The sequence below is a fragment of the Carlito syrichta genome, unplaced genomic scaffold, assembly GCF_000164805.1.
Source record: "Carlito syrichta isolate Samal-C Ts95f unplaced genomic scaffold, Tarsius_syrichta-2.0.1 Scaffold315133, whole genome shotgun sequence".
Taxonomy (NCBI): Eukaryota; Metazoa; Chordata; class Mammalia; order Primates; family Tarsiidae; genus Carlito; species Carlito syrichta.
In genome coordinates, this window is record NW_007259229.1 from 111,488 (window position 1) to 133,223 (window position 21,736).

General features: G+C 54.6%; 1 protein-coding gene across 1 annotated transcript in view; it reads left to right on the plus strand.

The window, feature by feature from the left end:
• Positions 1 to 1,258: 1,258 nt before the first annotated feature.
• Positions 1,259 to 21,736, plus strand: part of FOXN4 (forkhead box N4) — a 24,779-nt gene continuing 4,301 nt past the window's right edge. The window contains exons 1-7 of the mRNA XM_008072341.1: positions 1,259 to 1,344; positions 16,188 to 16,333; positions 18,307 to 18,431; positions 18,525 to 18,635; positions 18,919 to 19,046; positions 19,648 to 19,744; positions 20,629 to 20,836. Coding sequence (XP_008070532.1) covers positions 1,259 to 1,344; positions 16,188 to 16,333; positions 18,307 to 18,431; positions 18,525 to 18,635; positions 18,919 to 19,046; positions 19,648 to 19,744; positions 20,629 to 20,836 — 901 coding nt within the window. The remainder of the gene's footprint in view (positions 1,345 to 16,187; positions 16,334 to 18,306; positions 18,432 to 18,524; positions 18,636 to 18,918; positions 19,047 to 19,647; positions 19,745 to 20,628; positions 20,837 to 21,736) is intronic.

Genomic DNA, 21,736 nt, shown 5'->3' on the forward strand with positions numbered 1-21,736 from the left:
AGATTTAGAGCTATAAAGTAGGAGAGCTAGGATTTGAACTCAGGCATTTAGGCCTCAGAAGTAACAGATTCAGCATAGAACATTAGATAAAGATAGAAAGGGGGAATTTCACCCATTTCCCAATGTTTCAAATATATCCACCTCCCCTCTCCCTTAGAGACACCTACTTTTGCCACTTTGAAAATTAGTCTGGGGAAATTATTTATTTCTATCCCAACTTGATTGTACCATGAGTTATTGAATAATCTGTCCCACTGACTTGAGATATCTTTTTTATAGTATACTAAATTCCCATAAGTATTTGCATTACTGGATTAATAATTAGCCTGGTGTTTTGCCTTTTATAGTCACCATTTCTCTAGAATACTTTTTATCTCCTTTTGATTTTTAAAATGCTTTACTTCTTAAGACGTTACCCATTATGTTCATTCATTTTTCTTTTATCAGCTTATTTCTTATTTATTTATTGTTTTTGAGTTGGGGTTTCACACAGTTGCCAAGGCTGGAAAGCAATGGCACAATAAGGGCTATCCAAAGCCTCAAACTCATGCACTTAATCAAGCCTCCTGCCTCGGCCTCCCTAGTACCTGAGACTACAGGTATGCACCACCAAATCAGGCATTTGTGTGTGTGTGTGTGTGTGTGTGTGTGTGTGTGTGTGTGTGTGTGTGTGTTTGGAATGCTGTTTGTGTGTGGCGGGGTTGGGGTTGAACTGCTTTTCCAGCAAGGGCATGTGGCATTTCTGAAGGCATTTTCAGGGCGGTAGCCCTGCAGCAATGACTCCTTTTGTAAGTGGGAAATCGCTCCCCCAGAAAAACATACAGGTCACATTCAGCTGCCCACTTTTTGTTTCTTGTTTAAACTTTAAAGTGATCATAACTGAACCCCGAGACTGAAAATATCAGACTTGGGAAGGAATAAGGCTTTCCGGATTCCGATTTTGCCAGTCCTTCTTTCCCAAGGCTTGACATTTGGATCCTAGTGCCTCCCCTCTGCCTGTCCCTCATTATTTTTTAAAGAACCTGGAATTTCATTCCATTCTCTCCATTTGCTTCTACAACCCTGTAGAATTGCGCTGGGAAAGTGACCTGGGATGCCCAGGAATTCTCTAGAACTCTTTGTCTTTAAAGAAAAAAAAAAGTATTCTGTTAGTTGCTTGAGCTCCATCCTTCTGAATTGTGGGAAAACTGTGGGTGTCTGCCTGCCCACATCATCGCTGATGGGAGCTTTGTTTTCTGCTTGTCTTTTCCCCAAGGAGATGATAGAAAGTGACATCCCATCCATGATGTCAGGAATTATTCGAAACTCAGGGCAAAACCACCACCCCTCTCCACAGGAATACAGGTGAGGGCTTCATCAATAACACACTCTATATTTTTTAATTGTTCAAAGTGTTCCCATTCTGTTTGTGCTTTCTGAAACTGCCCCAGAACTATTGTTATGTTCAGTGTTGTGGGTTTGCAGAAGAGCCAGGTCTTGATTTCAGAGTTGGTCTCTCTAAGGATGTCTGGACTTGTGGCTTTGACCCAGTGGGATCACTAGATGCCTGCAAGTCTCCTGTCCTCCACAAGAGAAGTCCCCTCCTCGGTTGTACTGTTTGGGCATCTTAATGAATGTCAAGATGACAATAGCAGCTATTACTTCCCCTCTGGTGGCCTTAGTGGGGACTCTAGGAAATGTTCCCTCAACCCCAAAAAAGCTTTCTGGAAGGAATTGGCTTCTATCCTCCATGGATGTGGAAAAGTTGTGAGCCAGAACTCCTGGGTTCTTAGCCTGCCTCTGCAACTTTCAACAAATCCTTTGCTCTCGCTGGGCCTCATTCGCTCAGCACTTAAATGCTGTTGTTAAATTAGATGAACTTGAGGCCTCTTCTAGGTCTTACATATTAGAAAAATAAGTTAGAGGAAAACTGAGACCAAAATAAGTTATTTCTGGAAACAGAATGAAGGAAGGCACGAGTGAGAGGTGGGCAAAGTCCCTAGAGGCTTTCCTCTTTTTTCTATCAAGCCTCAGAGCTGGAAAGGCTCTTAGGGGTCAACCGGTTCAGTGCCCTGCCACCACCTTTCCTTTGCAGATAGGGAAATTGAAGCCAATAGAGGAGAAGGGCGTTATCTGAGGTCATGCGGTGACTGGGAGGGAGGAAGGGGAAAAGGATGGACCTGAAGCCCCCTCCCGGCCTCTCTCCCTTGAGGCCAAGTAGGTCTGACCTGGTTTCCAGGGTCCCACCCCCCCCAAAGCAAGCACCATGTCTATGGGTTGAAGGGACACAGTCCAGATTGTGGAATGGGGACAGGACCAGGACTGGCCTGGGAGGGGCAGGCTGTCACCTCCGGTCAGCCCTGTTTACCCAGGGGTTGTCTGGCCCCCCGGGGTCACTGCAGCTCACCAGCAGCACCTGCTGGGGCAGACCGCAGCCCCCAATTAGAGGCTGCTTCCTGCGGGCTGTGGGCCTGGGGGCTGCCTTCCCCACTCCAAGTGAGACCGAAGCAGGTATTTTCAGGGAGACCACTGTGTGCAGAGCTGGGCCCAGGCTCACAGCAGTTTGTGAGCACCTACTGCGTACCATCCCCTCCTCTCACCACAGCCCATGAGGCTGCCCTGATGTGCAGGTGAGGAAACTGAGGCTCAGAGAAATGAAGTGGCTTTCCCCAAGACCACGCAACCAAGTGTGGGCTTCCTTCCAGCACTAACGGGGTTTAAACAGTGTCGAGTGGGTTGGAGTGGCGTAAGGGTTAGCAGCGTGGGCTCTTGACTCCATTAGAGTCCCAGTTGCTCCCAATCACTGTGTGGTGCTCTCTGAGATTCAGTTTTCTCATCTTTAAAATGGTGATGGAAATAGCACCCACTGCATGAAGTTGTTATGACAGCCAAATAACCATTTCTGGCTTGGCTACTCACCAGTTGTCTGATTCTGAGCAACTTCACCCTTGAACTTTCAGGGGCTTGTACAATGGGGATAGTGAAAGCTACCTCTGGAGGGTTCCATGAGGTATTTATTACCCGTGAAAGTACTAGTCGCCCTGCAGGCACGAATATCTCAGGGTGAATCTACCTCTGCCCTCCTTGCTAGAAGCCTTGAGTGCTGGTCCTCCCCCCACCCCAGACTGGCTGTAAGAGCTCAGAGACAGCGGTTCTTATTGTCGCCTAAAAGCACCCCATAAAAGCACTGGAGGTGGGGGGCTCAGAGGGCTGGAACAGCTGTCCAGAGCCAGACACATGCGGCTTTCCAGTCCAGTTTTGGGAAGGGCCCATGGCATGCTTCGATTTCCTCATCTTGGAAATGGGCACGATGAGGGCTCATATGGTTTCTGGGAGGCACAGAGCAGAGACACATCATAAATAGTTGCCGTTACCATGTAGTCACACTAAGGAGTCCCGCTTTCTGCAGGAGACGGTCTGTGGAGGGCTTTCAGGTGGGGAGTGTGGAGGAACTGCGTGAGAGTGGGTGGAATCCTTGGATCCAGGCACCCAGTGGGCCCAGCAGGGGCTCCCACCAGGCTCAGCCCAGGGCCCTGGTGCCTCGGGTGGGCTGTCTGGACCACACACACTCACAGACTCTCTGAGGCTCTGGACAGCTGCCCCTCTCTAAAAACAGGCCAAGGTGGGCAGAGAGATTTGTTGGGGGTCTAGCTGTGCCTATGCATTCACAGGCCAGCTGGCAGGGGTGGGTGGAGCAGGGAGGAGCAGGCCTGTTCCCATCAGCCCCGGGGTGCCCTGGCTCCTGACTTGCCGCAGACCTTTGGTGTTCACATGGATTCAGGGCTGTATTCTTATATGGAACAGCCAGAGTATTCAGAAGGCAAAATAACACCATCGTCATCTTAGCAGCTGCTGGTTTCTTAACCCCTTACTCTGCCAGGCTCTCGGCATAAATCCCCTTCGAATCCTCAAAACTACCCCAGCAGGGTAGTACTCTGGTGCCCATTTGGCAGATAAGGAAACCAAGGCTCAGCCACCTTAAATGTCCTAACAAGATGACGCAGCTAGCGGTGGGTAAAGTGGGGACTCCATCTTGAAGCTGCTGCACCCTGAGATATTGTGACCACCCATCCCACTTCCCCCAGCTGGGTGCTGGGACAGAATACATTGCTTCATCACCTCATAGCTGTGTGTCCCTGGACAAGTCACTGCCTCTTTCTGAGCCTCAGTTTCTTCATCAGTGAAATGGAGCCATCAGAGAGCCCAACCTGCAGGTTGCTGGGAGGATTCTGCACCCGCAGAGGGCCCAGGCAGTCAGTGACCTGGGACAGAGTGCTTGTTCTTGGAGGGGGAGTTTTGTAATTGTGTAGCGACCTCCAACTGCTCCCATTTTTCTCCCCAAATAATAGCCCAGGAGCAGTTTATAGGCTTCTCATTTGCCCTCCCATGTCTCCAGAAAGAGGCACCGAGGACCACTTGGGCTGCTGGTCCAGCCCCCCGTGCAGCCCCGCATGCAGCCGCCTGGCCCTCCATCCCCCGGGACCAAGTTTGGCCGTTAGCTTTCAATGGCTGTGTGCAGGAGGGCGGGGCTGGCAGCTGGAGGTGGTTGCCCTGTCCCTGGAGAGTTGTCAGAAGTCACTGGCAGGGCCTGGACCGCCAACTGGCAGCAGCCTCCTAGCCCGCTGCTGACACTAGGACGGGGACTAGAGGCTGGGGGCTGGGGCGTGCCCGACCTCCTGGGCAATGACCAGTGGGCTGTGTGTGAAGGGGCTAACTGGGTTTCTTCTTAGCTCAGAGGGTGGGAGGGAAGTCTACCCTGAGAGGCGCTAAGAAATAGAATTATGAAGTGCCTACTGTGTGCCAAGCACCTGCTAAGCAAATGCCCCCTCCCCATTTCATCTTCATAGTAACAACGAGATAGGTGCTGATGTGATCCCAATTTACAGACAAGGGTACTGAGGCCGAGATGTGACTCACCCAAAGGCACATGTTTAAGAAGGGGAAGAGCTGCAGATATTTAACTACCTGCCCCACCTTTGGAATTTATTCTGGAGGTCAGGTCCAATAAGTGCCCTTTACAGTTTGGGAAACCGAGGCCCAGAGAGATGATAGAGGTGTGCTTCTGACTCCATAGACCCTCACCTTCTCCCAGGGCCATGAGGCTTAGTCCCTTTTCTGTCAGGTGCCCGCTTCCTAGAGCCTCAGTCTCCACTCTGAGAAATGAGGTGACCTTGGGGAGACCTTCCCCGCTCTGCATGGTGGTTCTCTTCTCTGTGAACTCCGTGCTGGGTGAAAGGTTGATACTTCATAAATATGCATTGGACGGATGGACTGACAGAAAAGAATCACATGAGCAATAACATCCCATGGAAACCCACAGAGGTTTCCTGCACAAGTGACAATTAGATCCTCTTGAGCCCATACTGTGTGGGGCATGGGGAGATAGATGGTTTAGCCCCATATTGGGTGGCTCCGCCCATTGACTATAACCCCTCCCTGGGGGGGCTCCCTCTGCCAGAGCAGTCCTCATCCAGTGTCTTCCCATCTACCTTAGAGTGGAGAGAACAGCTCTGCAGGCTATGCATGGGCAAGAAGAGAGGTGGCCTTCCTGGGGTCCAGCCCTCTTTTGGGGTCTTGGAACACGCATGCCCACTCAACCACATGCCAAGTCCCAAGCCAGTTATTTCTCTAGAAAGGAAAATTTCCTTTTTCCAGACTCCTAATCAGATCACTTCAAATTGCACTCACTCTTGGTCCAGTTGGGAACTTCTGAGTTTGCTAAATTGTGTTTGATTTTCTTTTTCCTGTAAACAGTCACAAAAGCTGTGTTAGCTACGTAAACACATGCATGAGATGCTTAATCCCTTTTTGTGTAATGGTTGGTTTGGAAACAAGAACAGTTTATGATGATGTAACAGTTTCATAAGAAGAACAGCTGTGTCATAAGAAGACAGATGAAACCTCCCTATTGTAATCAGGGCGGAAGTGCCATCCCATGTAGGGCTAGACATGCCTCTGAGCTCTTGGGACGGTGATCTGACCCTGCCCTCAGCCTCAGAAACAAGATTTGCCAGGCAGACCCTTCCTGTTGACAGTATGAGGTAAGAGGAGACAAAGCAGTGGGAAGTTGGAAACAAGCATGGTTTAAACAAGCACCTACTGATGTCGGCCCTCGGATCTTAGTCTCACATCTGCTCCTATAGCAGGAATCATTATTCTTCTATTTTACCTATGGGGAAACTGAGGCACAGAGAGGAGAAGCGACTTGCCCCAAACCACACAGCTACAAAGAACTTGAGATGGGATTTGAACCCGAATCAGATGTTCCTTCCTCAGTGCAATCGCTCTGTCAACCCAAGGAACCCCAAGATAGGAAGTAGAGCATTAACTGTGGGCTCCAGACTTCAGCTATGCAGGCAAAGATCCCCACATAAACCCTCATTCATCCATAGATGTGCATGGCCCTGTACAGGGGCCTGCCGGGCTCCCTGGCAAGTTCACCCTGCCTTTCACCTTTGCAGCAACGACCGTGGGACAATTGCCACAGGGATCCAGCTCACCTTGGAGGGACGAATATTCGTCAGATGAAAGATTGAAGGGCCTGGGGCTGGTTGCTCTAGGCCTTGGGATGAGGTACAAGACACGTTCGTCCTTGTCCTGCTTGCGCTCAGTGTCTGGAAGGGAGGCAGAATCCCTGGCAATCTCAGGCAGTCTGTGCTGTGTGGAGACTCTTGCAGCACTAACCGTCTCAAGGCAGGGGAGAACGGGAGATGCCGTATTGGTCTGGGAGGGCTTCCTGGGGGAGACAATGTTTAAGCTGGGCAGGAAATGCATGGAGATTGAGGAATGCAAGATGTGATGGGTTGGCCTGAGCTGATGGATTCTTCCCCTCTTTCCTACCCTCGCAGGGATGTAATGAATTCCCACAGGTGCCAGGCCCTATGCTGTGTGCTGAACAAAAGAGAAGGCCTCCCTGTCCTTACCAGCTGCCAGCCAAAGGGCTAAAAACATGTATAAATATCTCACTGCAAAATAAGTGTTCTGTGGACACATGTGGGGGAAGGCAGGAATGACCCGGGAGGGCCTCTCAGAGGAGGGAGCAATTAAGCTGAGAAATGGCCAGTGTTAATGAATGTGTGGAACAGCATTCAAGGCAGAGGGAACAGCATGTGCAAAGACCTTAAAATGGGTGAGAACGTAGAATGCCTGAGGCACTGAATGACGGACAGGGTTGCTGGAGCAGAGGGAGCCAGAGGAGAGGGGTTGGGGTGGGGGGATGAGGTGGCCAAGGGCCAGATTACGGTGAGGAGCTAGACTCCCACTGCCTTGGTGGATGTTTAGGACAGCGACCGGTTCTGATGTCCCTCTTAGAGGGTCACTCTGTCTGCTGGGTGTTAAGTCCATCTTATCCACAGATCCTGCGCTGAGCCAAGCACCACTCCAAGCCCTGCCTGGGTCAGCCTACTCTGAGCCAGAAGGCAGGTCCTGTTCTGGCCTCAGCTCAACCTGTGAGGACACTGAGGTTCAAGGGCGTTGGCCACCTGCCCAGGGTGCCCTATCAGGAATGGAGCTAGCGTAGCACGCCAGTCTCCTGGGCTCTGCCCTCTAGTGCCTGCGCTGCTGGCCTGCCTTCCTCCCTCCAGCACCACAACTGGTGACGTGAGGGCACTGCCTATGAAGATGGGGTGGGTGGGCTTTGCGGACAGTGTAGGAGAGCAACGTGGGCTCCAAGGACATGTTGCCTTGACCAGGGCTGCCACAGCGTCCCCTGACTGGTGGCTGTGTCACCATGGGGACACCTGGAAACCCGCTTCTTTAAAAAAATAGGGTGGTGTTTTCCTATGCTCCAGCTAAGCTGGCAGAGTGGCCGAGTGAAGATGCTCCAGGCTCTGGGCGTGTCCCTGGCTCCTTTGCCAATATACCACAGGGCTGGGCACATCACCTCATCTCCCTGGGCCTCAGCCATCTTTCCTGTGAAATGGGGATGACCAATAGCCACCCCACAGGCCGTCAGGAGACTAGGGAGGAGTGAATCTTAGGGCGGCAGGAAGGTGGCATGCCCAGGGTAGGGTTCCTGTCCTCGTATTCAGAGGTCCACCGAGTTGCCTCCTCAGGTGCTGGGGGTTTTGTCCGCAAGTAGGAGTTCTGGAAACACTGTGGGGTGAAGAATCACCTCCCACATGTCAGACACTAAATCCATGCTCTCGGAAGATATTTGCAGTCATGGGAGCCACAGACTCGGGGGAAGTGCGCCCGCCACATCCGTTCACCCAGTCCTCGCAACACCCTGTAAGGTGGGATGAGCATCAGCGCTCCCGTTTACAGATGGGCAAGCTGAGGCTCAGAGAGGCAGACGGCCACACGATTCCCACAGGTACCCAGGGGCCAGGTGGCATTGAAACCTGGGCCTCCTGACCCCAGAGCTGGCCCTGGTAGCTACAGCACTGCAGGGCCACAGAGAGAACAAAGGGGGGCCGTGGCTAGGCTCCCCAGTGGGGAGAGGCGCAGATGTGGCGTTGCCAGGGCCTGGGCCTTCCGCTGAGCTCAGGGCCTTCAGAGCGGAACTCAGAAGGGCATGCAGGAGACACAGACACTCCTCTCACAGGCGAGCATGCAGCAGCACGCGGGGCAGGGACCGCACTGATGAGGAGTGACTCTGACGGTGACTGTCCCAGGATGCCACCTCCATTCAAACCTGGGCCTGACCCAGGCCTTGGGCACTGTGCTCCATCCCCTGCAGAAGGGGACCCTTCCCTTCGCCATCTCCCCACTTCCTGGCAGAGGAGGGCTGCCCAAAGAGGCTCAGACTTCTGGCGGCATTCCAGAGAGGGAAACTGAGGCCCAGGGAGAGTCAGGTGGGTGGGGCTGAGGCAGGTACCGGCAGCTGCGGTCAGGAGGCTGCTAAGACTTTGGCGAGGTCACCTGACTGGACCTCAGCTTTTCTGTCCATGAAAGGAGGTAATAGTGCCTGGGCCGGGGAATGTGTGTGAGGGAAAATATGCATTTACACGTGGCTGGCCTTCCAAAGGCAAGCGGTGCCCCTGGGGGTGGCAGGAGCTGCCAGGGAACCACTGAATTCAGAGGGGGCCTCCAGAGCACCAGATAGGCCCCTGTCCTCTTTTTGCCCAGAAGCTGCCACTCAGAGGCCGCTCTGTGTGTGACAAATTTTTTACATGGTTTGAGAAAAACATGTCAGGAGTCTGGGGACCCCTGGACTAATAGTTACGCCTGCTTTTCCAGCAGAAGATCAGATTCCCCATCTGATCTGAACTGTTCGTGGTTCGTGAGCTGTTATTACAGTCTCCACAGCTACCTGAAGGCAAATGCTGTTGTTATTCCCATGATACACACAGTGACACTGAGGCCCAGGGCAGGCAAGTTACCTAGCCCAGGGCACACAGCCAGGGTGAGCTCACCCCTGCTCCCAGCCACTGAGCTGCTCTGCCTACCTGGAGCCCGAGCACCAGTGGGTCCCTGAGGGACCCTCTGCCCTGCTGCTACTGCTTTCTAGGTGGGGTAACTGAGGTCTGGAAAAAGAAAGGGGTTTATCCAAGATGCAGCTGGGCATTTACCTGCAGACGGCTCCACAGATCTCAGGGTCTTTGATCCAAAAGGACCTGGGAGGCTGCTTGGCTCATCTTTCAACCCACAGGGGCCTGAGAGGGCATCCCCTTGACTACTCCTTGAGTGCCCCCGGGCCGGGGAGCAGACGACTTTGCACATTGCCCCTGTTCCTCCAGAGCCCTTCTCTGAAGCCTCCTTGCTGGCAGCAGGGCAGAGGCTACGGGAGTGTCTTATAACAAAATATACTAAAACCCCAAATCCCACAAAACTAGCTCCTTTGATTTCCAGACCCAAATCACAGTTTTAGCTGTCTTAAAGCGATATAAAAGTGGCACAGATTTTTCCATCAAGATGGAAAAGAATGTTCCAGATTACTGTCGTGTCATAGAACTTTATTCAGTGACAGAAACGTTTCATATCCATGCTGACCACATGTGGCTGGTGGCCCAAGGAACCAGATGTGTGGATTTCACTTCATTCTATTCAATTTAAATTTAAATACCCGTGTGTGGCTCCGGCCACTGTTGATGGGCACAGTGCTGGGGCTTTCTCAATTTCCCAGAGTGCATTTCTTCAACCAGGGAGAAAGGACGGGGTGCTGAGCCAGCCCAGTCTATCGGGGTGGAGTCCCAGTTCTGCCACTGCCTAGTTGGGTGGCCTCACACAGGCCTATCCTCCTCTGCCTCAGTGTCCCCATCTGCCAGATGTGAAGGTGGTAGCCCTAATGATTCCTGCCCCATCTTTGCCTGTGAGCACTTTTTGAGCAACCTTTGTGTGCCCAGTCCAAGCTGGGTCCAGGGGTGCGGCTCCTCTCTTGTGGGTGTGAGGTTCCCTGCTTCAGCATCAGGACCATTTGAACCCAGCAGAGGCCTCAGCCCCTGTCCTGGTCTCCTCCCTGCCAGACCCTTGGGGCCCCTGGAGACCTGGGGGCGTAGCCCCTGCCCTCCCTAAAGACACTATCTGGGCTCAGGAAAAGGTGGAGGCTTGTGGCCAGCTAGAGTTCTCTGGAGCTCAGAGACATGGGGGATCCCATGGGAAGACACTGAAGGCTGCAGAGAGGAAGGATGAAAGATGTGTTTTGGGAGGGAACAGAGGGCACAGAGGTGCTGAGGAAGGCACAATCAGGCGTGTGGAAGAGGTGGACTGACATTTGCCCCCGGGGCCTGTAGTGCAACTAGGGCCATCACACCTACATGGGTTGGAGCACAGGCACCCTGAGCTGGCTGGAGGGCCGGGTGGGCCACAGTGGCCCAGCACCAGGCACATGGGGTGTGGGGGCAGGAGGGGGCAGTGGTTGTTAACTGCAGACACTCCCTCATCCCCACATCTCCAGAAGGACTGGCTCAACAGCCCTGGGACACAGGTGGCCCCGAGCAGGGACTGTGGTTTGTGGGATGGAGACAGGCTGCAAGAGATGGGGGAGGTTGGATGTCAAATTAGGGGAGGGAGGGGATGGGTGTTTCCCACAAGCACTTGAGGCAGCTCTGCTGCCATCGCCTTCACGCCTTCACCCCATTCTGCAGGCGAGGAAGCTGAAGCTCAGGAGGGTGGGGAAGCATATCTGAGGCCAACGAGCAGGAAAGTTTGGCGAGGGAGGCCAAGATGTTCACAAGGGTCCCTCAACCACAGAGGTTCACAGAGAGAGACTGGGACAGAGTGGGGTGGGGGGGAAGGAGTGGCAGGGGACTGGGAGGGAGAAGGGAGGGAGCAGAGGGAGGAAGCTGGGTCCTGGGAAGTTTGCTTCTTCTTGTAGCCTCCTCTGGAGGTGACCAGGCAGGCATCATGACACGGGTGCCCCAAGTTGGGGGGCTAGAAGAGACCAGAGAGGGAGCAGAACAGGCCTGGAGGGCCCTTGGGACTGGGGCTGCTTTTTGTTGGAATTGAAAACGTCCTGTCACTTCCCGGCAGAGGAGAAACCCACTCATGATAGAGTGTCTCTATCCCCATGCCTCTGTGTTTCTCTCTGTGTGTGTCTCTCTCTCTCTCTCTCTCATACACACACACACACATACACACACCCCAGGGAATGTTCCCAAACCCTCCAAGGTGGCAGGATAGATCACAAAGTCACTTCACCCCACACTAGCATGCTAGTCCTGGGGGTACGGGCAATTATTGCTATTATTATTTTCACTTGTGCCCATTTTGCAGGTGGAAAACTGAGGTTGGGGATTAGGCACCCTTCTGAGGTTCCATGGCTGGGAAGTCCTTCCTGTGTCACAGCTGCCACTGGTGACACTGTCTAAAATGAGATGCCGGGAGAGGGTGAGGCTGGGCCCATAGGGCATCTTCTTTGAGGGAACCTCAGGCACTGGTGAGGGGGAGGTGTGGAGGGGCTTTGTGGGCCACCATGGAGGGAGGTGTGCTGATCACCTCTCTGCAGGGGATCGAGTTGACAAGGGCCCGGCTGGCAGTGGGGATGAGACTCTCTCATTTGATCCCTGCAATGCACAGGGAAGATAGGCCTGAATGCCAGAGGTGCCTGGGAGGCAGTGAGAAGTGAGCCAGGCTTTGGAGCCTGCGGACTTCCGCCACACTGCAGGTATGCAGTGCTCCTCAGTGCCCACCCACACTGCAGGTATGCAGCAGGGCCCACGGGGACCACTGTCAGACACACAGAGGCACAATTCCAACACAGGGTGGGGGATGGGTGCAAGGGAGGACCCGGCCACCTCTGGGCTGCCTGAGGCAGTGGGGGCACAGGGGCCCGGCCGCCGACCCCCAGCACGGGCAGCAAACCTGAGCTGGGAGGATGGGGTCTGCCTGTGGCCAAAGACAGCACACCCCAGCTCACCTGCTCCCACCCCAACAGGGGACAGAGCTGGGGACCTGGGGCCATGTGTCCAAGGTCACGCAGCACAGGGGCCACAGGACTTGAACCTGATCTGTCCAGGCAAGCCTGAGCTTTAGCCACACCCCCCTGGGACCATCCTTCCCCAGAGCACAGCTGGAAGTCCTGAGGCTGGGACCAAGACCTGTGCTGGGGCCCCAACTCTGCCTTTAACCAGCTCCCTGGGAGGTGCTGGTTTGCACGGCCCTGGCTGAGGACCCAGACTCAGGGTGGAGCAACTGCCCAGAAGACATCTGCCTCTCTGCCTGCAGGGCCACAGGAACAACCTGAGGTTCCAGACCTGGGTTTGAGTCCCGACTGGTTTTGCTTTCACCAGGCTGGCCTCAGCTTCCCCATCTGTGAAGTGGGGCTTCCTGTTCCTGTCCCCCTCTTGGGGCTGTGGCAAGGACCCAGAGGAGGCAGTGGATGGCTCTGTGAGCTCTAAATGTGCTGGACACAACAGTCACTGTCACTCAGGCACCTGGTGTGTGCAGGGAAGACACACACACACACACACACACACACACACACACACACACACACACACACACACGCATTCGGGGGCTTGGGCCAAGGCTCAGTAAGCCAAAAGGTGGTGAGAGGAGGGGCAGAGACCTAGATGGCAGAAGACCTCGCTCTGGAGGAGTGTGGGGAGCAGTCAGGTGCAGAAGGGGTCCCTGAGCTGGGGTCTGGACAGCAAAGGGCGGGGGAGAGGAGCCTGTACGGGGAGCCACTAGGACCCCAGCCCTGGTCCTTTTGCAGACTGTGGGATTGGGAGCAAACCGTCCCCCTTCTCCCAGCCTGTTCCCCAGAGGTAAAATGGGGGGCAGGATCAGGGATGTCTGGGCAAAGAGGCCAGAAGGTGGACTTTGACAGGAGCCCCTGGGGGTGGGCGGCTTGGGTGGGGGAAGACAGTCCTGCAAGGGCACAGGCAGAGGCCTAGTGGTGAGACCCTGCAGGTAGCCAGGGCTGGGGTGCGAATCTTCCCAGGACCCCAGGTTGGAGCGGGTGCCAGGCAGGGCTCAGGAATGGCAGAGAAGCAGGACTGTGCATCCACTCAGCCCTCCGAGGTGCTCAGCCATGCTGAGCCCTGTGTGGATGTGACCTCCCGTGATCCTCTCTATGGGAAAACAGGCACAGGGTGGCTGGATGCATGGGTCTCAGTTTCCTCATCTGTAAAATGGGTCTGGCGTCTAACAGGGTCTGGTACCCAGGACATGCTCAGTGCATGGACGTGGGTCGAGGTAGCAGTGGTAGGGGCAAGTCTATGTGACCCTGGAGCCTAAAGTGTCCAGATCCCCGGTGAATAGGAACATGAATATTGGTGCTCATATAAATAGCAGCTAAATATGCACATGGCATCGATTTTGAGTAACAAGTGCTTCGCATACAAGAACGCATTCAATTCTCACAACACTCTACAAGATAAGAACTACTGTTATCCCCACTTTAGAGATGATAAACTGAGGCTGAGAGAGGTTAAGCCAGTGACCCAAGGGCACATCGTAAGTGGAAACCAAAACCTCAGGCTATTAACTACCATGTGTATTGCCTGTCAGATTCACATGCTGCCAGAGATTCTGCTTCATGGTGGTGTATAGGAACTTGATTTGTGTACAGGCCCTCTGCCCCACTACTCAGGGAGCTTTGAGGGTCCCCTAATTTGAGGAACCTGCCACCAGATGCTCACCTCTGCTTCTTCCTGCTACTCCACGACCAAGGAGAGTGATGGGGGCAGTAGGGAGCTACAGCAGGTTACTGAGCAGAGAACCACTGGGCTCTGGGAGGTTGGCCAGCCAGGGGCGAGGAGAGGTGGACAGGGGCCAGCCAGCACCCCCAAACAGCAGGTGACACGCCAGTCCTTGCCCCTCCACCTCACCCCGCAGTCTCCAAGGGCCTGAAGGGACAGATGGCATGGCCCAGGCCGGGGCCGAGGCTGTCACTCATCCAGAAGAGTCACCAGCAGGCTGGAGGGGCGGTAGCCAGTGGGGTGGGGGGCACGGAAATAATTGTACCGAGACCCCAAGACAATGGGGGCCACGTGCCATGGGGGCAACAGTCGTTTGTCACACAATGGGCTGCCTGGGGACGGCAGCCAGGCCAACTGCTGCCACTGACACGGGCCAGCCGTATTTTCGTGTCGTTTCCAGGTTCTGTTTTCCTCTGAGGCAGCCAATCGCGGAGGCAGCCGGGTGGTCACCTGATGCCAGCTTCGTGGGCTGAGGGCCCAGGCTGTGTGGCAACTGAGCAGCGGTGGCCATGGCAACGCTAATTGTGGCCCCGAAACACAAGGACCAAGGAGGCAGGGAGGTGGGAGGAGGGGGCGCAAGAGAGGGAGAGAGGGACAGAGAAGGAGGGAGGAAAAAAGAGCTGGCAAGCTGAAGGCCGCCTTGCAGGTGGAAGTAGGGGAGAGGCCATGGCCTGCAGGTTCCTCTGTCCCAAGACAATGGCAGGCTTCTTCATGTCTGTAGGTTTCGCATCTGAGGAAATTTTCCACTTGAGAAATTACTCTTGAAAGAAGTTTTTAAAATTTGCCTGGTGCGGTGGCTCAAGCCTGTAATCCCAGCACTTTGGGAGGCTGAGGTGGGAAGATGACTTGAGCCCAAGAGTTTGAGACCAACCTGGGCACCATAGCGAGACCTTGTCTCTGCAAAAAAATAAAAAAAATTAGCTGAGTGTGGTGGCACATGCCTGTCGTCCCAGCTACTTGGGAGGCTGAGGAGGGAGGGTTGCCTGAGCCCAGGAGGTTGAGACTAGCTGGAGGCATTGGCTCTCCCTCCCTCCCCTGTCTCTCCTTCTCTGTTAGCCCCTGAGATGCCTGTCTTGGAAACTCGGAGCTTAGAACTGAGCCTGTGGGCCTCCTGGCAACAGGACAGACAGTGCCAGGTGCTGCTGCGGGGGGTCTGGTGCGGGCTCCTAGACGGGCCCACATGGCGTCACATTGTAGCCCAGATGCTGTTGCAAGGCCCAGGCTCTTGGAGCTGTGTAGCAAGACAGGGCATGACGGTTATCTCAATTTGGGTGTCCACCTGGGACCCTGGATGGGCAGCAGTTTCCCTTTCATGGGAAGCAGTGTTTCTGCGAATCTGTTGGTGGTGGGGGTGGGTTTTGACTGGAGCCTCCAGGGGCCACTGAGGGCATAAAAAAGATCTCGGGTTTCAGGCTGCACTACCTGGGTCCCAGCCACGCCACTGCCTGTTCCGTGTGGCTTGACTTCAGGCTCATAATTCGGTGTTCCGAGCCTCAGTTTCCCCATCTATCTGGGGAGTATGGCATATCCCAGGTCTCAGGGCTGCCATGGGGATTGAGAGGGACCAGGCCGTGGAGCACAGAGCCCAGGGCCTGGCAGGTGGCAGGTACTCAGGGGTCTCAGCAGAGGACCACGTGGGCTGTTCCCAAGTCCCATGCCACTCACACAGCTAAAATATGGCAGGAGGCCACCTTGGACATGGAGTTGGGCAGCCTACTCTGCCCCGGCAGGTGGGACCTGACCACAGGCCCTGACTTCCGTTTCCCCATCTGTAAAACAGGAATAATAATAATACCTGCCTCATAGGGTGATTGAGAGGATTAAGTGGCTTGATGTCTGTGAATGCCTTGATGGGTGGCTGGCACAGAGTAAGTGCTCAACAGACAGCTTATTATTTTTGTGGTAGGTGCTAAGTGAGGGTGTTCAACCAGCAAAGGAAGGAATGATTTGAGGCCATGTGACTGGCAACCAAAGGGGTATCCTGGGACCAGGGGTGGGCAGGTGGGAGGGCTGGGGTGGTCTGGGGAGAGAAGGAGCCAAGGGAGCACTTCCAGAGGTCAGGAGCCTCCCCAGACACGGCACCAAGTGCCCCCTCCGGCCCGAGCTCCCTGCTCCTCCCTGCAGGCTCCTAGCTGCCAGTGTAGATGACGACATCCCCGGGGACCTGCAGTCGCTGTCGTGGCTCACAGCTGTGGATGTGCCTCGGCTGCAGCAGATGGCGAGTGGCCGCGTGGACCTAGGCGGCCCCTGTGCACCCCATCCACACCCAGGTAGGCTTGGGGGCAGGGTGGGCAGGGGGCAGGTGGAGCAGGAGAGGCGGCGACTCCCAGTCCTGCCACCCACCCACTGTGTGGCCGTGGCTGGGTCACTCAATCTCTTTGGGTCTCCCTTTCCACATCTGTAAAATGAGACAAGTTCTGCCTTCTTCAGAGGGGCGTGGCTCATCCTTTACTTAACACTGTGTGCCAGGCCCAGGTGAGCTAAGATTTCAAGGAAGAGCTGCAACATCCCTGCCACTACCTTGTGCATCTTGAACACCCAGGACATTTGCAAGCTACCACTGTGGGTCAGATGTAACCCATGGCCTGTTTTGGTACATCCTTGGTGTTAGGAAAGGACTTTACATTTTTTAAGGGTTGTGAAGTCACAAGACAGAGACCATATGGCTGGCCGAGCCTGAAACACTTGCTGTCTTGCCCTTTACAGAATGACTCGGCTGCCCCAATCTAGAGCATCCTAAGAGGTACTATATGGAAAGTGCTGAGCATAGGGCTTGGCGCACAGTAGGTGCTCAATCCATGGTGGCTAATTGCAATCATAGCAAGTGGATTAAACGCTTAAAGACACAGAAAGGACTGAAAGAAGCAAAATAAAACAATGACAAAAGCAATCACCCCAGTACATTAAAAGTACCAATAGTTGAAACATCAGCATTATTGCTTTCATTGGACAAACTGTTTTTGGGCAAAACACGTATAGTAGGCACCAGTAAACTCTTTCTGAAAACGGCCAGGGAGTAATTAGCTTAGATTTTGTAGGCCATCCGATCTCCATCAAAATGATTCAACTTTGCCATTTGTAGCCACAAAACTAGCCACAGATAATCTGTAAATAAACAGGTGTGCCTCTTGTGCTGATAAAACTTTATTTATAAAAACAAGCTGTGGGCCAGATGTGGCCTGCTGGTCCATTGGCCAACCCCTGATCTAGATCCCCCAGGGGGCAGCTGTGTGCTTGTGGGCATGTGCTTTCTCCTCTGATGGTTTCTCACCTGCAGTAAATACTACACAGTCGCCCGCATGGGGATTCAATGCAGAAAGCACCTTGAACACAGTAGGTGCTCAATTAATGGTAAAATAAAGAAGCCCCTTCCTTCTTCACTGCATCTGCTGGACACTTTCTGTGTGCCTGTCACTGTGCCAGGCTTTTGGAGCAATGAATCGGATAAGATATGGTCCCAGTTCTCAGGGAGCTGATGGTCTGGCCAAGAGAAAGGACAAGACCAACAGACCAAGGCACAGAGGATGAACCTAGGTGGCAGCCAGAACTCAGAGGAAAGCCAGATGACCCAGAAGTCTTCCTGGAAGAAGTAGCCTAGAGCAGGATCATCTTGCAGGCCAATCTTGCTTGACTGGAGGCGGCTGCTTACAACCAGGCTGGTGCAGTGAGAATCTGTGATGGATTAGCAATGTCTGTCACAGGCCCAGCACAGGAAGGCTGAGCATATCTGCTATTCTTGAGCTAACTCTTGGCAGAGGGCAGGGCACAGCAAGGGAGAGAGGAGGCACAGAGACATTTGGACTTGGGGAGCCATGGCATGTTTTGAAGAGAATAAATGAACAGCAAATCTGTATTTTAGCTTCATGAAGACTAGGAACCAAAGTATTACGTCATCATCATCATTATTTCCTATTGAGTCATATTTGTTGAGATAGTATCATGCATCCAGTGATGTGCTAAGCACTTGATGGACATCATCCCATTTAATCCTCACAACAATTTTATAGATAGGTGATATCAGTAGAGCAAGTAGAAATGGGGAAACTGAGGCGGAACCAAGCTTACATAGCTGTAGGACTCCCCCCTTTTCAGCATGATGCCCCAGGGATGCCAAGCACCTATTATATACCTGGCCCAAGGGTGGGGACAGCTCCGTCCTCTGGAAATGCCCAGGGACGGGGCCTCCCTGTCTGCGGCTATAGTTCTTCCAGCCCAGTGGCACCCCTATACTTGCCTCCCGCAGATGCCTTGGCTGGAGTGGCCAACCTGCACATGGGAGCCTCCCCAGGGCCCCTCCTCCATGGCCCGGTGGGCATGGCCGCTCAAGGCATGCTGGGCCTGGACCCCATCACCAGCCATGGAGCCAGTGTAAGTGCCGCTGCATGGGCTGGGGAATGAGGGTGGCGCCCTCCCCAGCTGGGGCACCCTGACCCTCTGTCCCCTCTTCTCCCACCCTGGCAGATGAGCCAGTTCCCCGTGGGGGGTCGGCACTCGTCCAGCCTGCAGGACCCACCACAGCTGTACCCGCCTACCACCCAACCACAGTTCCCGCTACCCCCAGGCACCCAGCAGGTACTAGGAGCCCTAAGGAGCCCAGGGCTCAGGGCAGATGGCAGGCCTCGGCAACTTACCTAGAGCACGGGTCTAACATCCCCCACCAAGCCCAGGCGGCAGGGCCATTTGTTCAGTTCCCCAAAGCTCCCACCCTGGGTGGAGACAAGGTCACCTCCTACTGCCGTAAGTCCCCACACCAAGAGTTCGAAACTGGGGTGGGTGGAGCCATAGCACATGGCTGGAGCTCTTTCTCACCTCCTCTCTCTCTCTCCACCCCCTGCCCATCCCTGCCTGCGGGCAGTGCCCTCCTGTGGGCCTCTATGGCTCCCCGTTCGGGGCACGGCCTCCCTACCCCCAGCCCCATATGGCTGTGCACTCATCTCAGGAACTGCACCCCAAACACTACCCCAAGCCTATCTACTCATACAGGTGAGTCCAGGGTGGGCTGGTGGGGCCGTGGGGGGCTCGGGGAGGAGAGGGAGGAGGCAGCCGTCAGGGCCTCTTAGACCACTGGCTGTGGAGGTCGACTTCCGGGGGGAGGTTTTCGGGTATCCCCAGGTGGGACTTGCCTCAGGAAGGCCCGTCATGTGGCTAGTCAACCCCCGGGGCAGAGAGCCCACTTTGGGCTGTGAGCCTGTGCCCCACTCCACTCAGGCAGTGTGGCCTCAGTTTCCTTGGGTGCAAAAAGTCATCAAAAGAAGAGTATGGGGAACCTCACAGGCATCTGGGGAGGGGGGAAAGCAACCTAGGTGAAGCCTAAAGGCCCCCAGCCACTCATGATGGGGACTGGGTAGAGAGAGAAAATAGGAGATTCTGCAAAGGGTACCAACCACTGAGCCCAGGGTCAAGGAGGAGGGTGGAGGATGGGGACGACACTGAACCGCCAAGAGGTTTCGAGGGCTAGCCCTGTGTGAGTGTGGGGGCTGGTCCTGGTGGGATCAAGCGGGGCAGGCTTCCTGGCAGAGGGGGCCTTGGGTCGTCAGCGCGGACCCCGTCACGCCCACCTGATCCTGCCTGCTTCTTGCCCCAGCTGTCTGATTGCCATGGCACTGAAGAACAGCAAGACAGGCAGCCTGCCTGTGAGCGAGATCTATAGCTTCATGAAGGAGCACTTCCCCTACTTCAAGGTGAGGGGTCCCTGCCCGGGTGGGAGTGCCTGCCGGAGCTGCCAAAATCAGGGCTGGCCCTCAGCCGATGAGCCACCCTCCAAGTCGCCAGCAGGTCTGTTTACCTGGTAGTAAGGTCGTGTGCACATAGACTCGCACAGAAGGAGGAATGAGAAGGGAGCATTAGGGCTGGGCTCTGGCAGGTAAAGAGGAGTACACTAGGCATCTCAAAACAGACTCAGTAAAACGTAATGACGACACACACAGACCTGGCACAAGCCCTCACCTTCCTGAGCCTCAGTCTCCTCATCTTTAAGCTGGGGGAATTCTACCCCGCTGGCAAGGTCAGTGAGGCTCCTGTGTGGAGAGGGCCTGGTAGCTGCCGGCACGTGGCCGGTCATCAGGAACGCCACCCTTGTTGGCATCAAAGCAAAAGAGGAGCAGGAAGCCAGGGGGACCCTCATCTGGACAGCGTCCTCAGAAGAAATACTGCCACACAGGGTGTGTGTGTGTGTGTGTGTGTGTGTGTGTGTGTGTGTGTGTGTGTGTGGGGTGTAAGCTGCCTTGCCCTATCTGGCCATCAAGAAAGTGTGAGCACGTGTGGGAACTGGCACTGAGGACACCTGACCAGCTTTCCAGCACCAGCAAGGCTCTCGCTGGCTTCTGGAGTGGGGGAGAGAATGGCAGCGGGCCCTGCAGCCCTGGGCCATGCTCCCCCATTGCGAGGCCATCAGGGCACAGGCCCCTGTGGGCCGCAGTTCCCGCCCTTCTCTCTTGCTCCCCCGCCAAGGCTGAGTGCCTGCCCTGGTGGGGCCCACCCCTCCAGCCCCTGGAGAGGACCCCAGGAGAGGACAGGTTTCCGGGAGGGCTCTGAAGGGCTCTCCCGAGCGCCCGTGTCTCCTTAGACGGCGCCTGACGGCTGGAAGAACTCGGTGCGGCACAACCTGTCGCTGAACAAGTGCTTCGAGAAGGTGGAGAACAAGCTGAGCGGCTCCTCGCGTAAGGGCTGCCTGTGGGCCCTGAACCTGGCGCGCATCGACAAGATGGAGGAGGAGATGCACAAGTGGAAGAGGAAGGACCTGGCTGCCATCCACCGGAGCATGGCCAACCCGGGTGAGGCCTGGACAACCCCGCGCGCACGCTAGCCCAGCCCGGCTGGCCTGCTGCGCATCTTGGCCGTAGGAAGGGGCACCGGTGCCGGGGAGCATCCCTCTCCCTGCGGGGCATGCCTCCCCGTGCACCCCGTCCAGTGGCTGCTACTCTAGGGGCCTGGGCAGAAACCCGAAGAGCTGTCGGATCTCGCTAGTCATTCTCAGTTTCCCCCTCAGGAAGGCCAAACTACACAACCATGGGGTGACACTGCCTCCCTGCCACACGGGCAGAGGTATTTAAAATGAGGAGCCATGCCTGTGAGCCCAGCACTTTGGTAGGCTGAGGTGAAGGATTGCTTGAGCTCAGGAGTTCCAGACCAGCCTGGGCAACATAGCAAGACCTTGTCTCTATTTTGTGGGGAAAGGAAATTAAATTGGAAAAAAATAATAAGACAGTAACACCCGGTGTGGGCTAGGATGTGGAGAAACAGACACCATCATACACAATGGGTGGAAAACGTAAGGTGTTCAGTTCTTTGAAGGCAGGGTAGTATATCAAAAACCTGCAAACAGTACCAATGTATTGGTCCAGTTGTTCTATTTCTGAAAACATATGCTGAGGAAATCCAAGATTTGAGCCAAAGGTCTCTCTCTAACAGTTATCCATCCCAACATTGTTTCCAAGAGCAAAAAATGAAAAGTAATCTAAACATCCCACGATGGAGGGTTGGCTAAATAAATATAATGACATAGCATGCAAGTGTTACCGATGAGAAATACTTTAAAATATTTTTGGACTATAAAGAAATGCTCCCAATACACATGTGAAAATGGGCAGATTATAAATCAACACACACAGCTTAATCACTTTTTTTTTTTTTTTGAGTTGGAGTCTCACTCTGTCGCCCAGACTGGAGTGCAG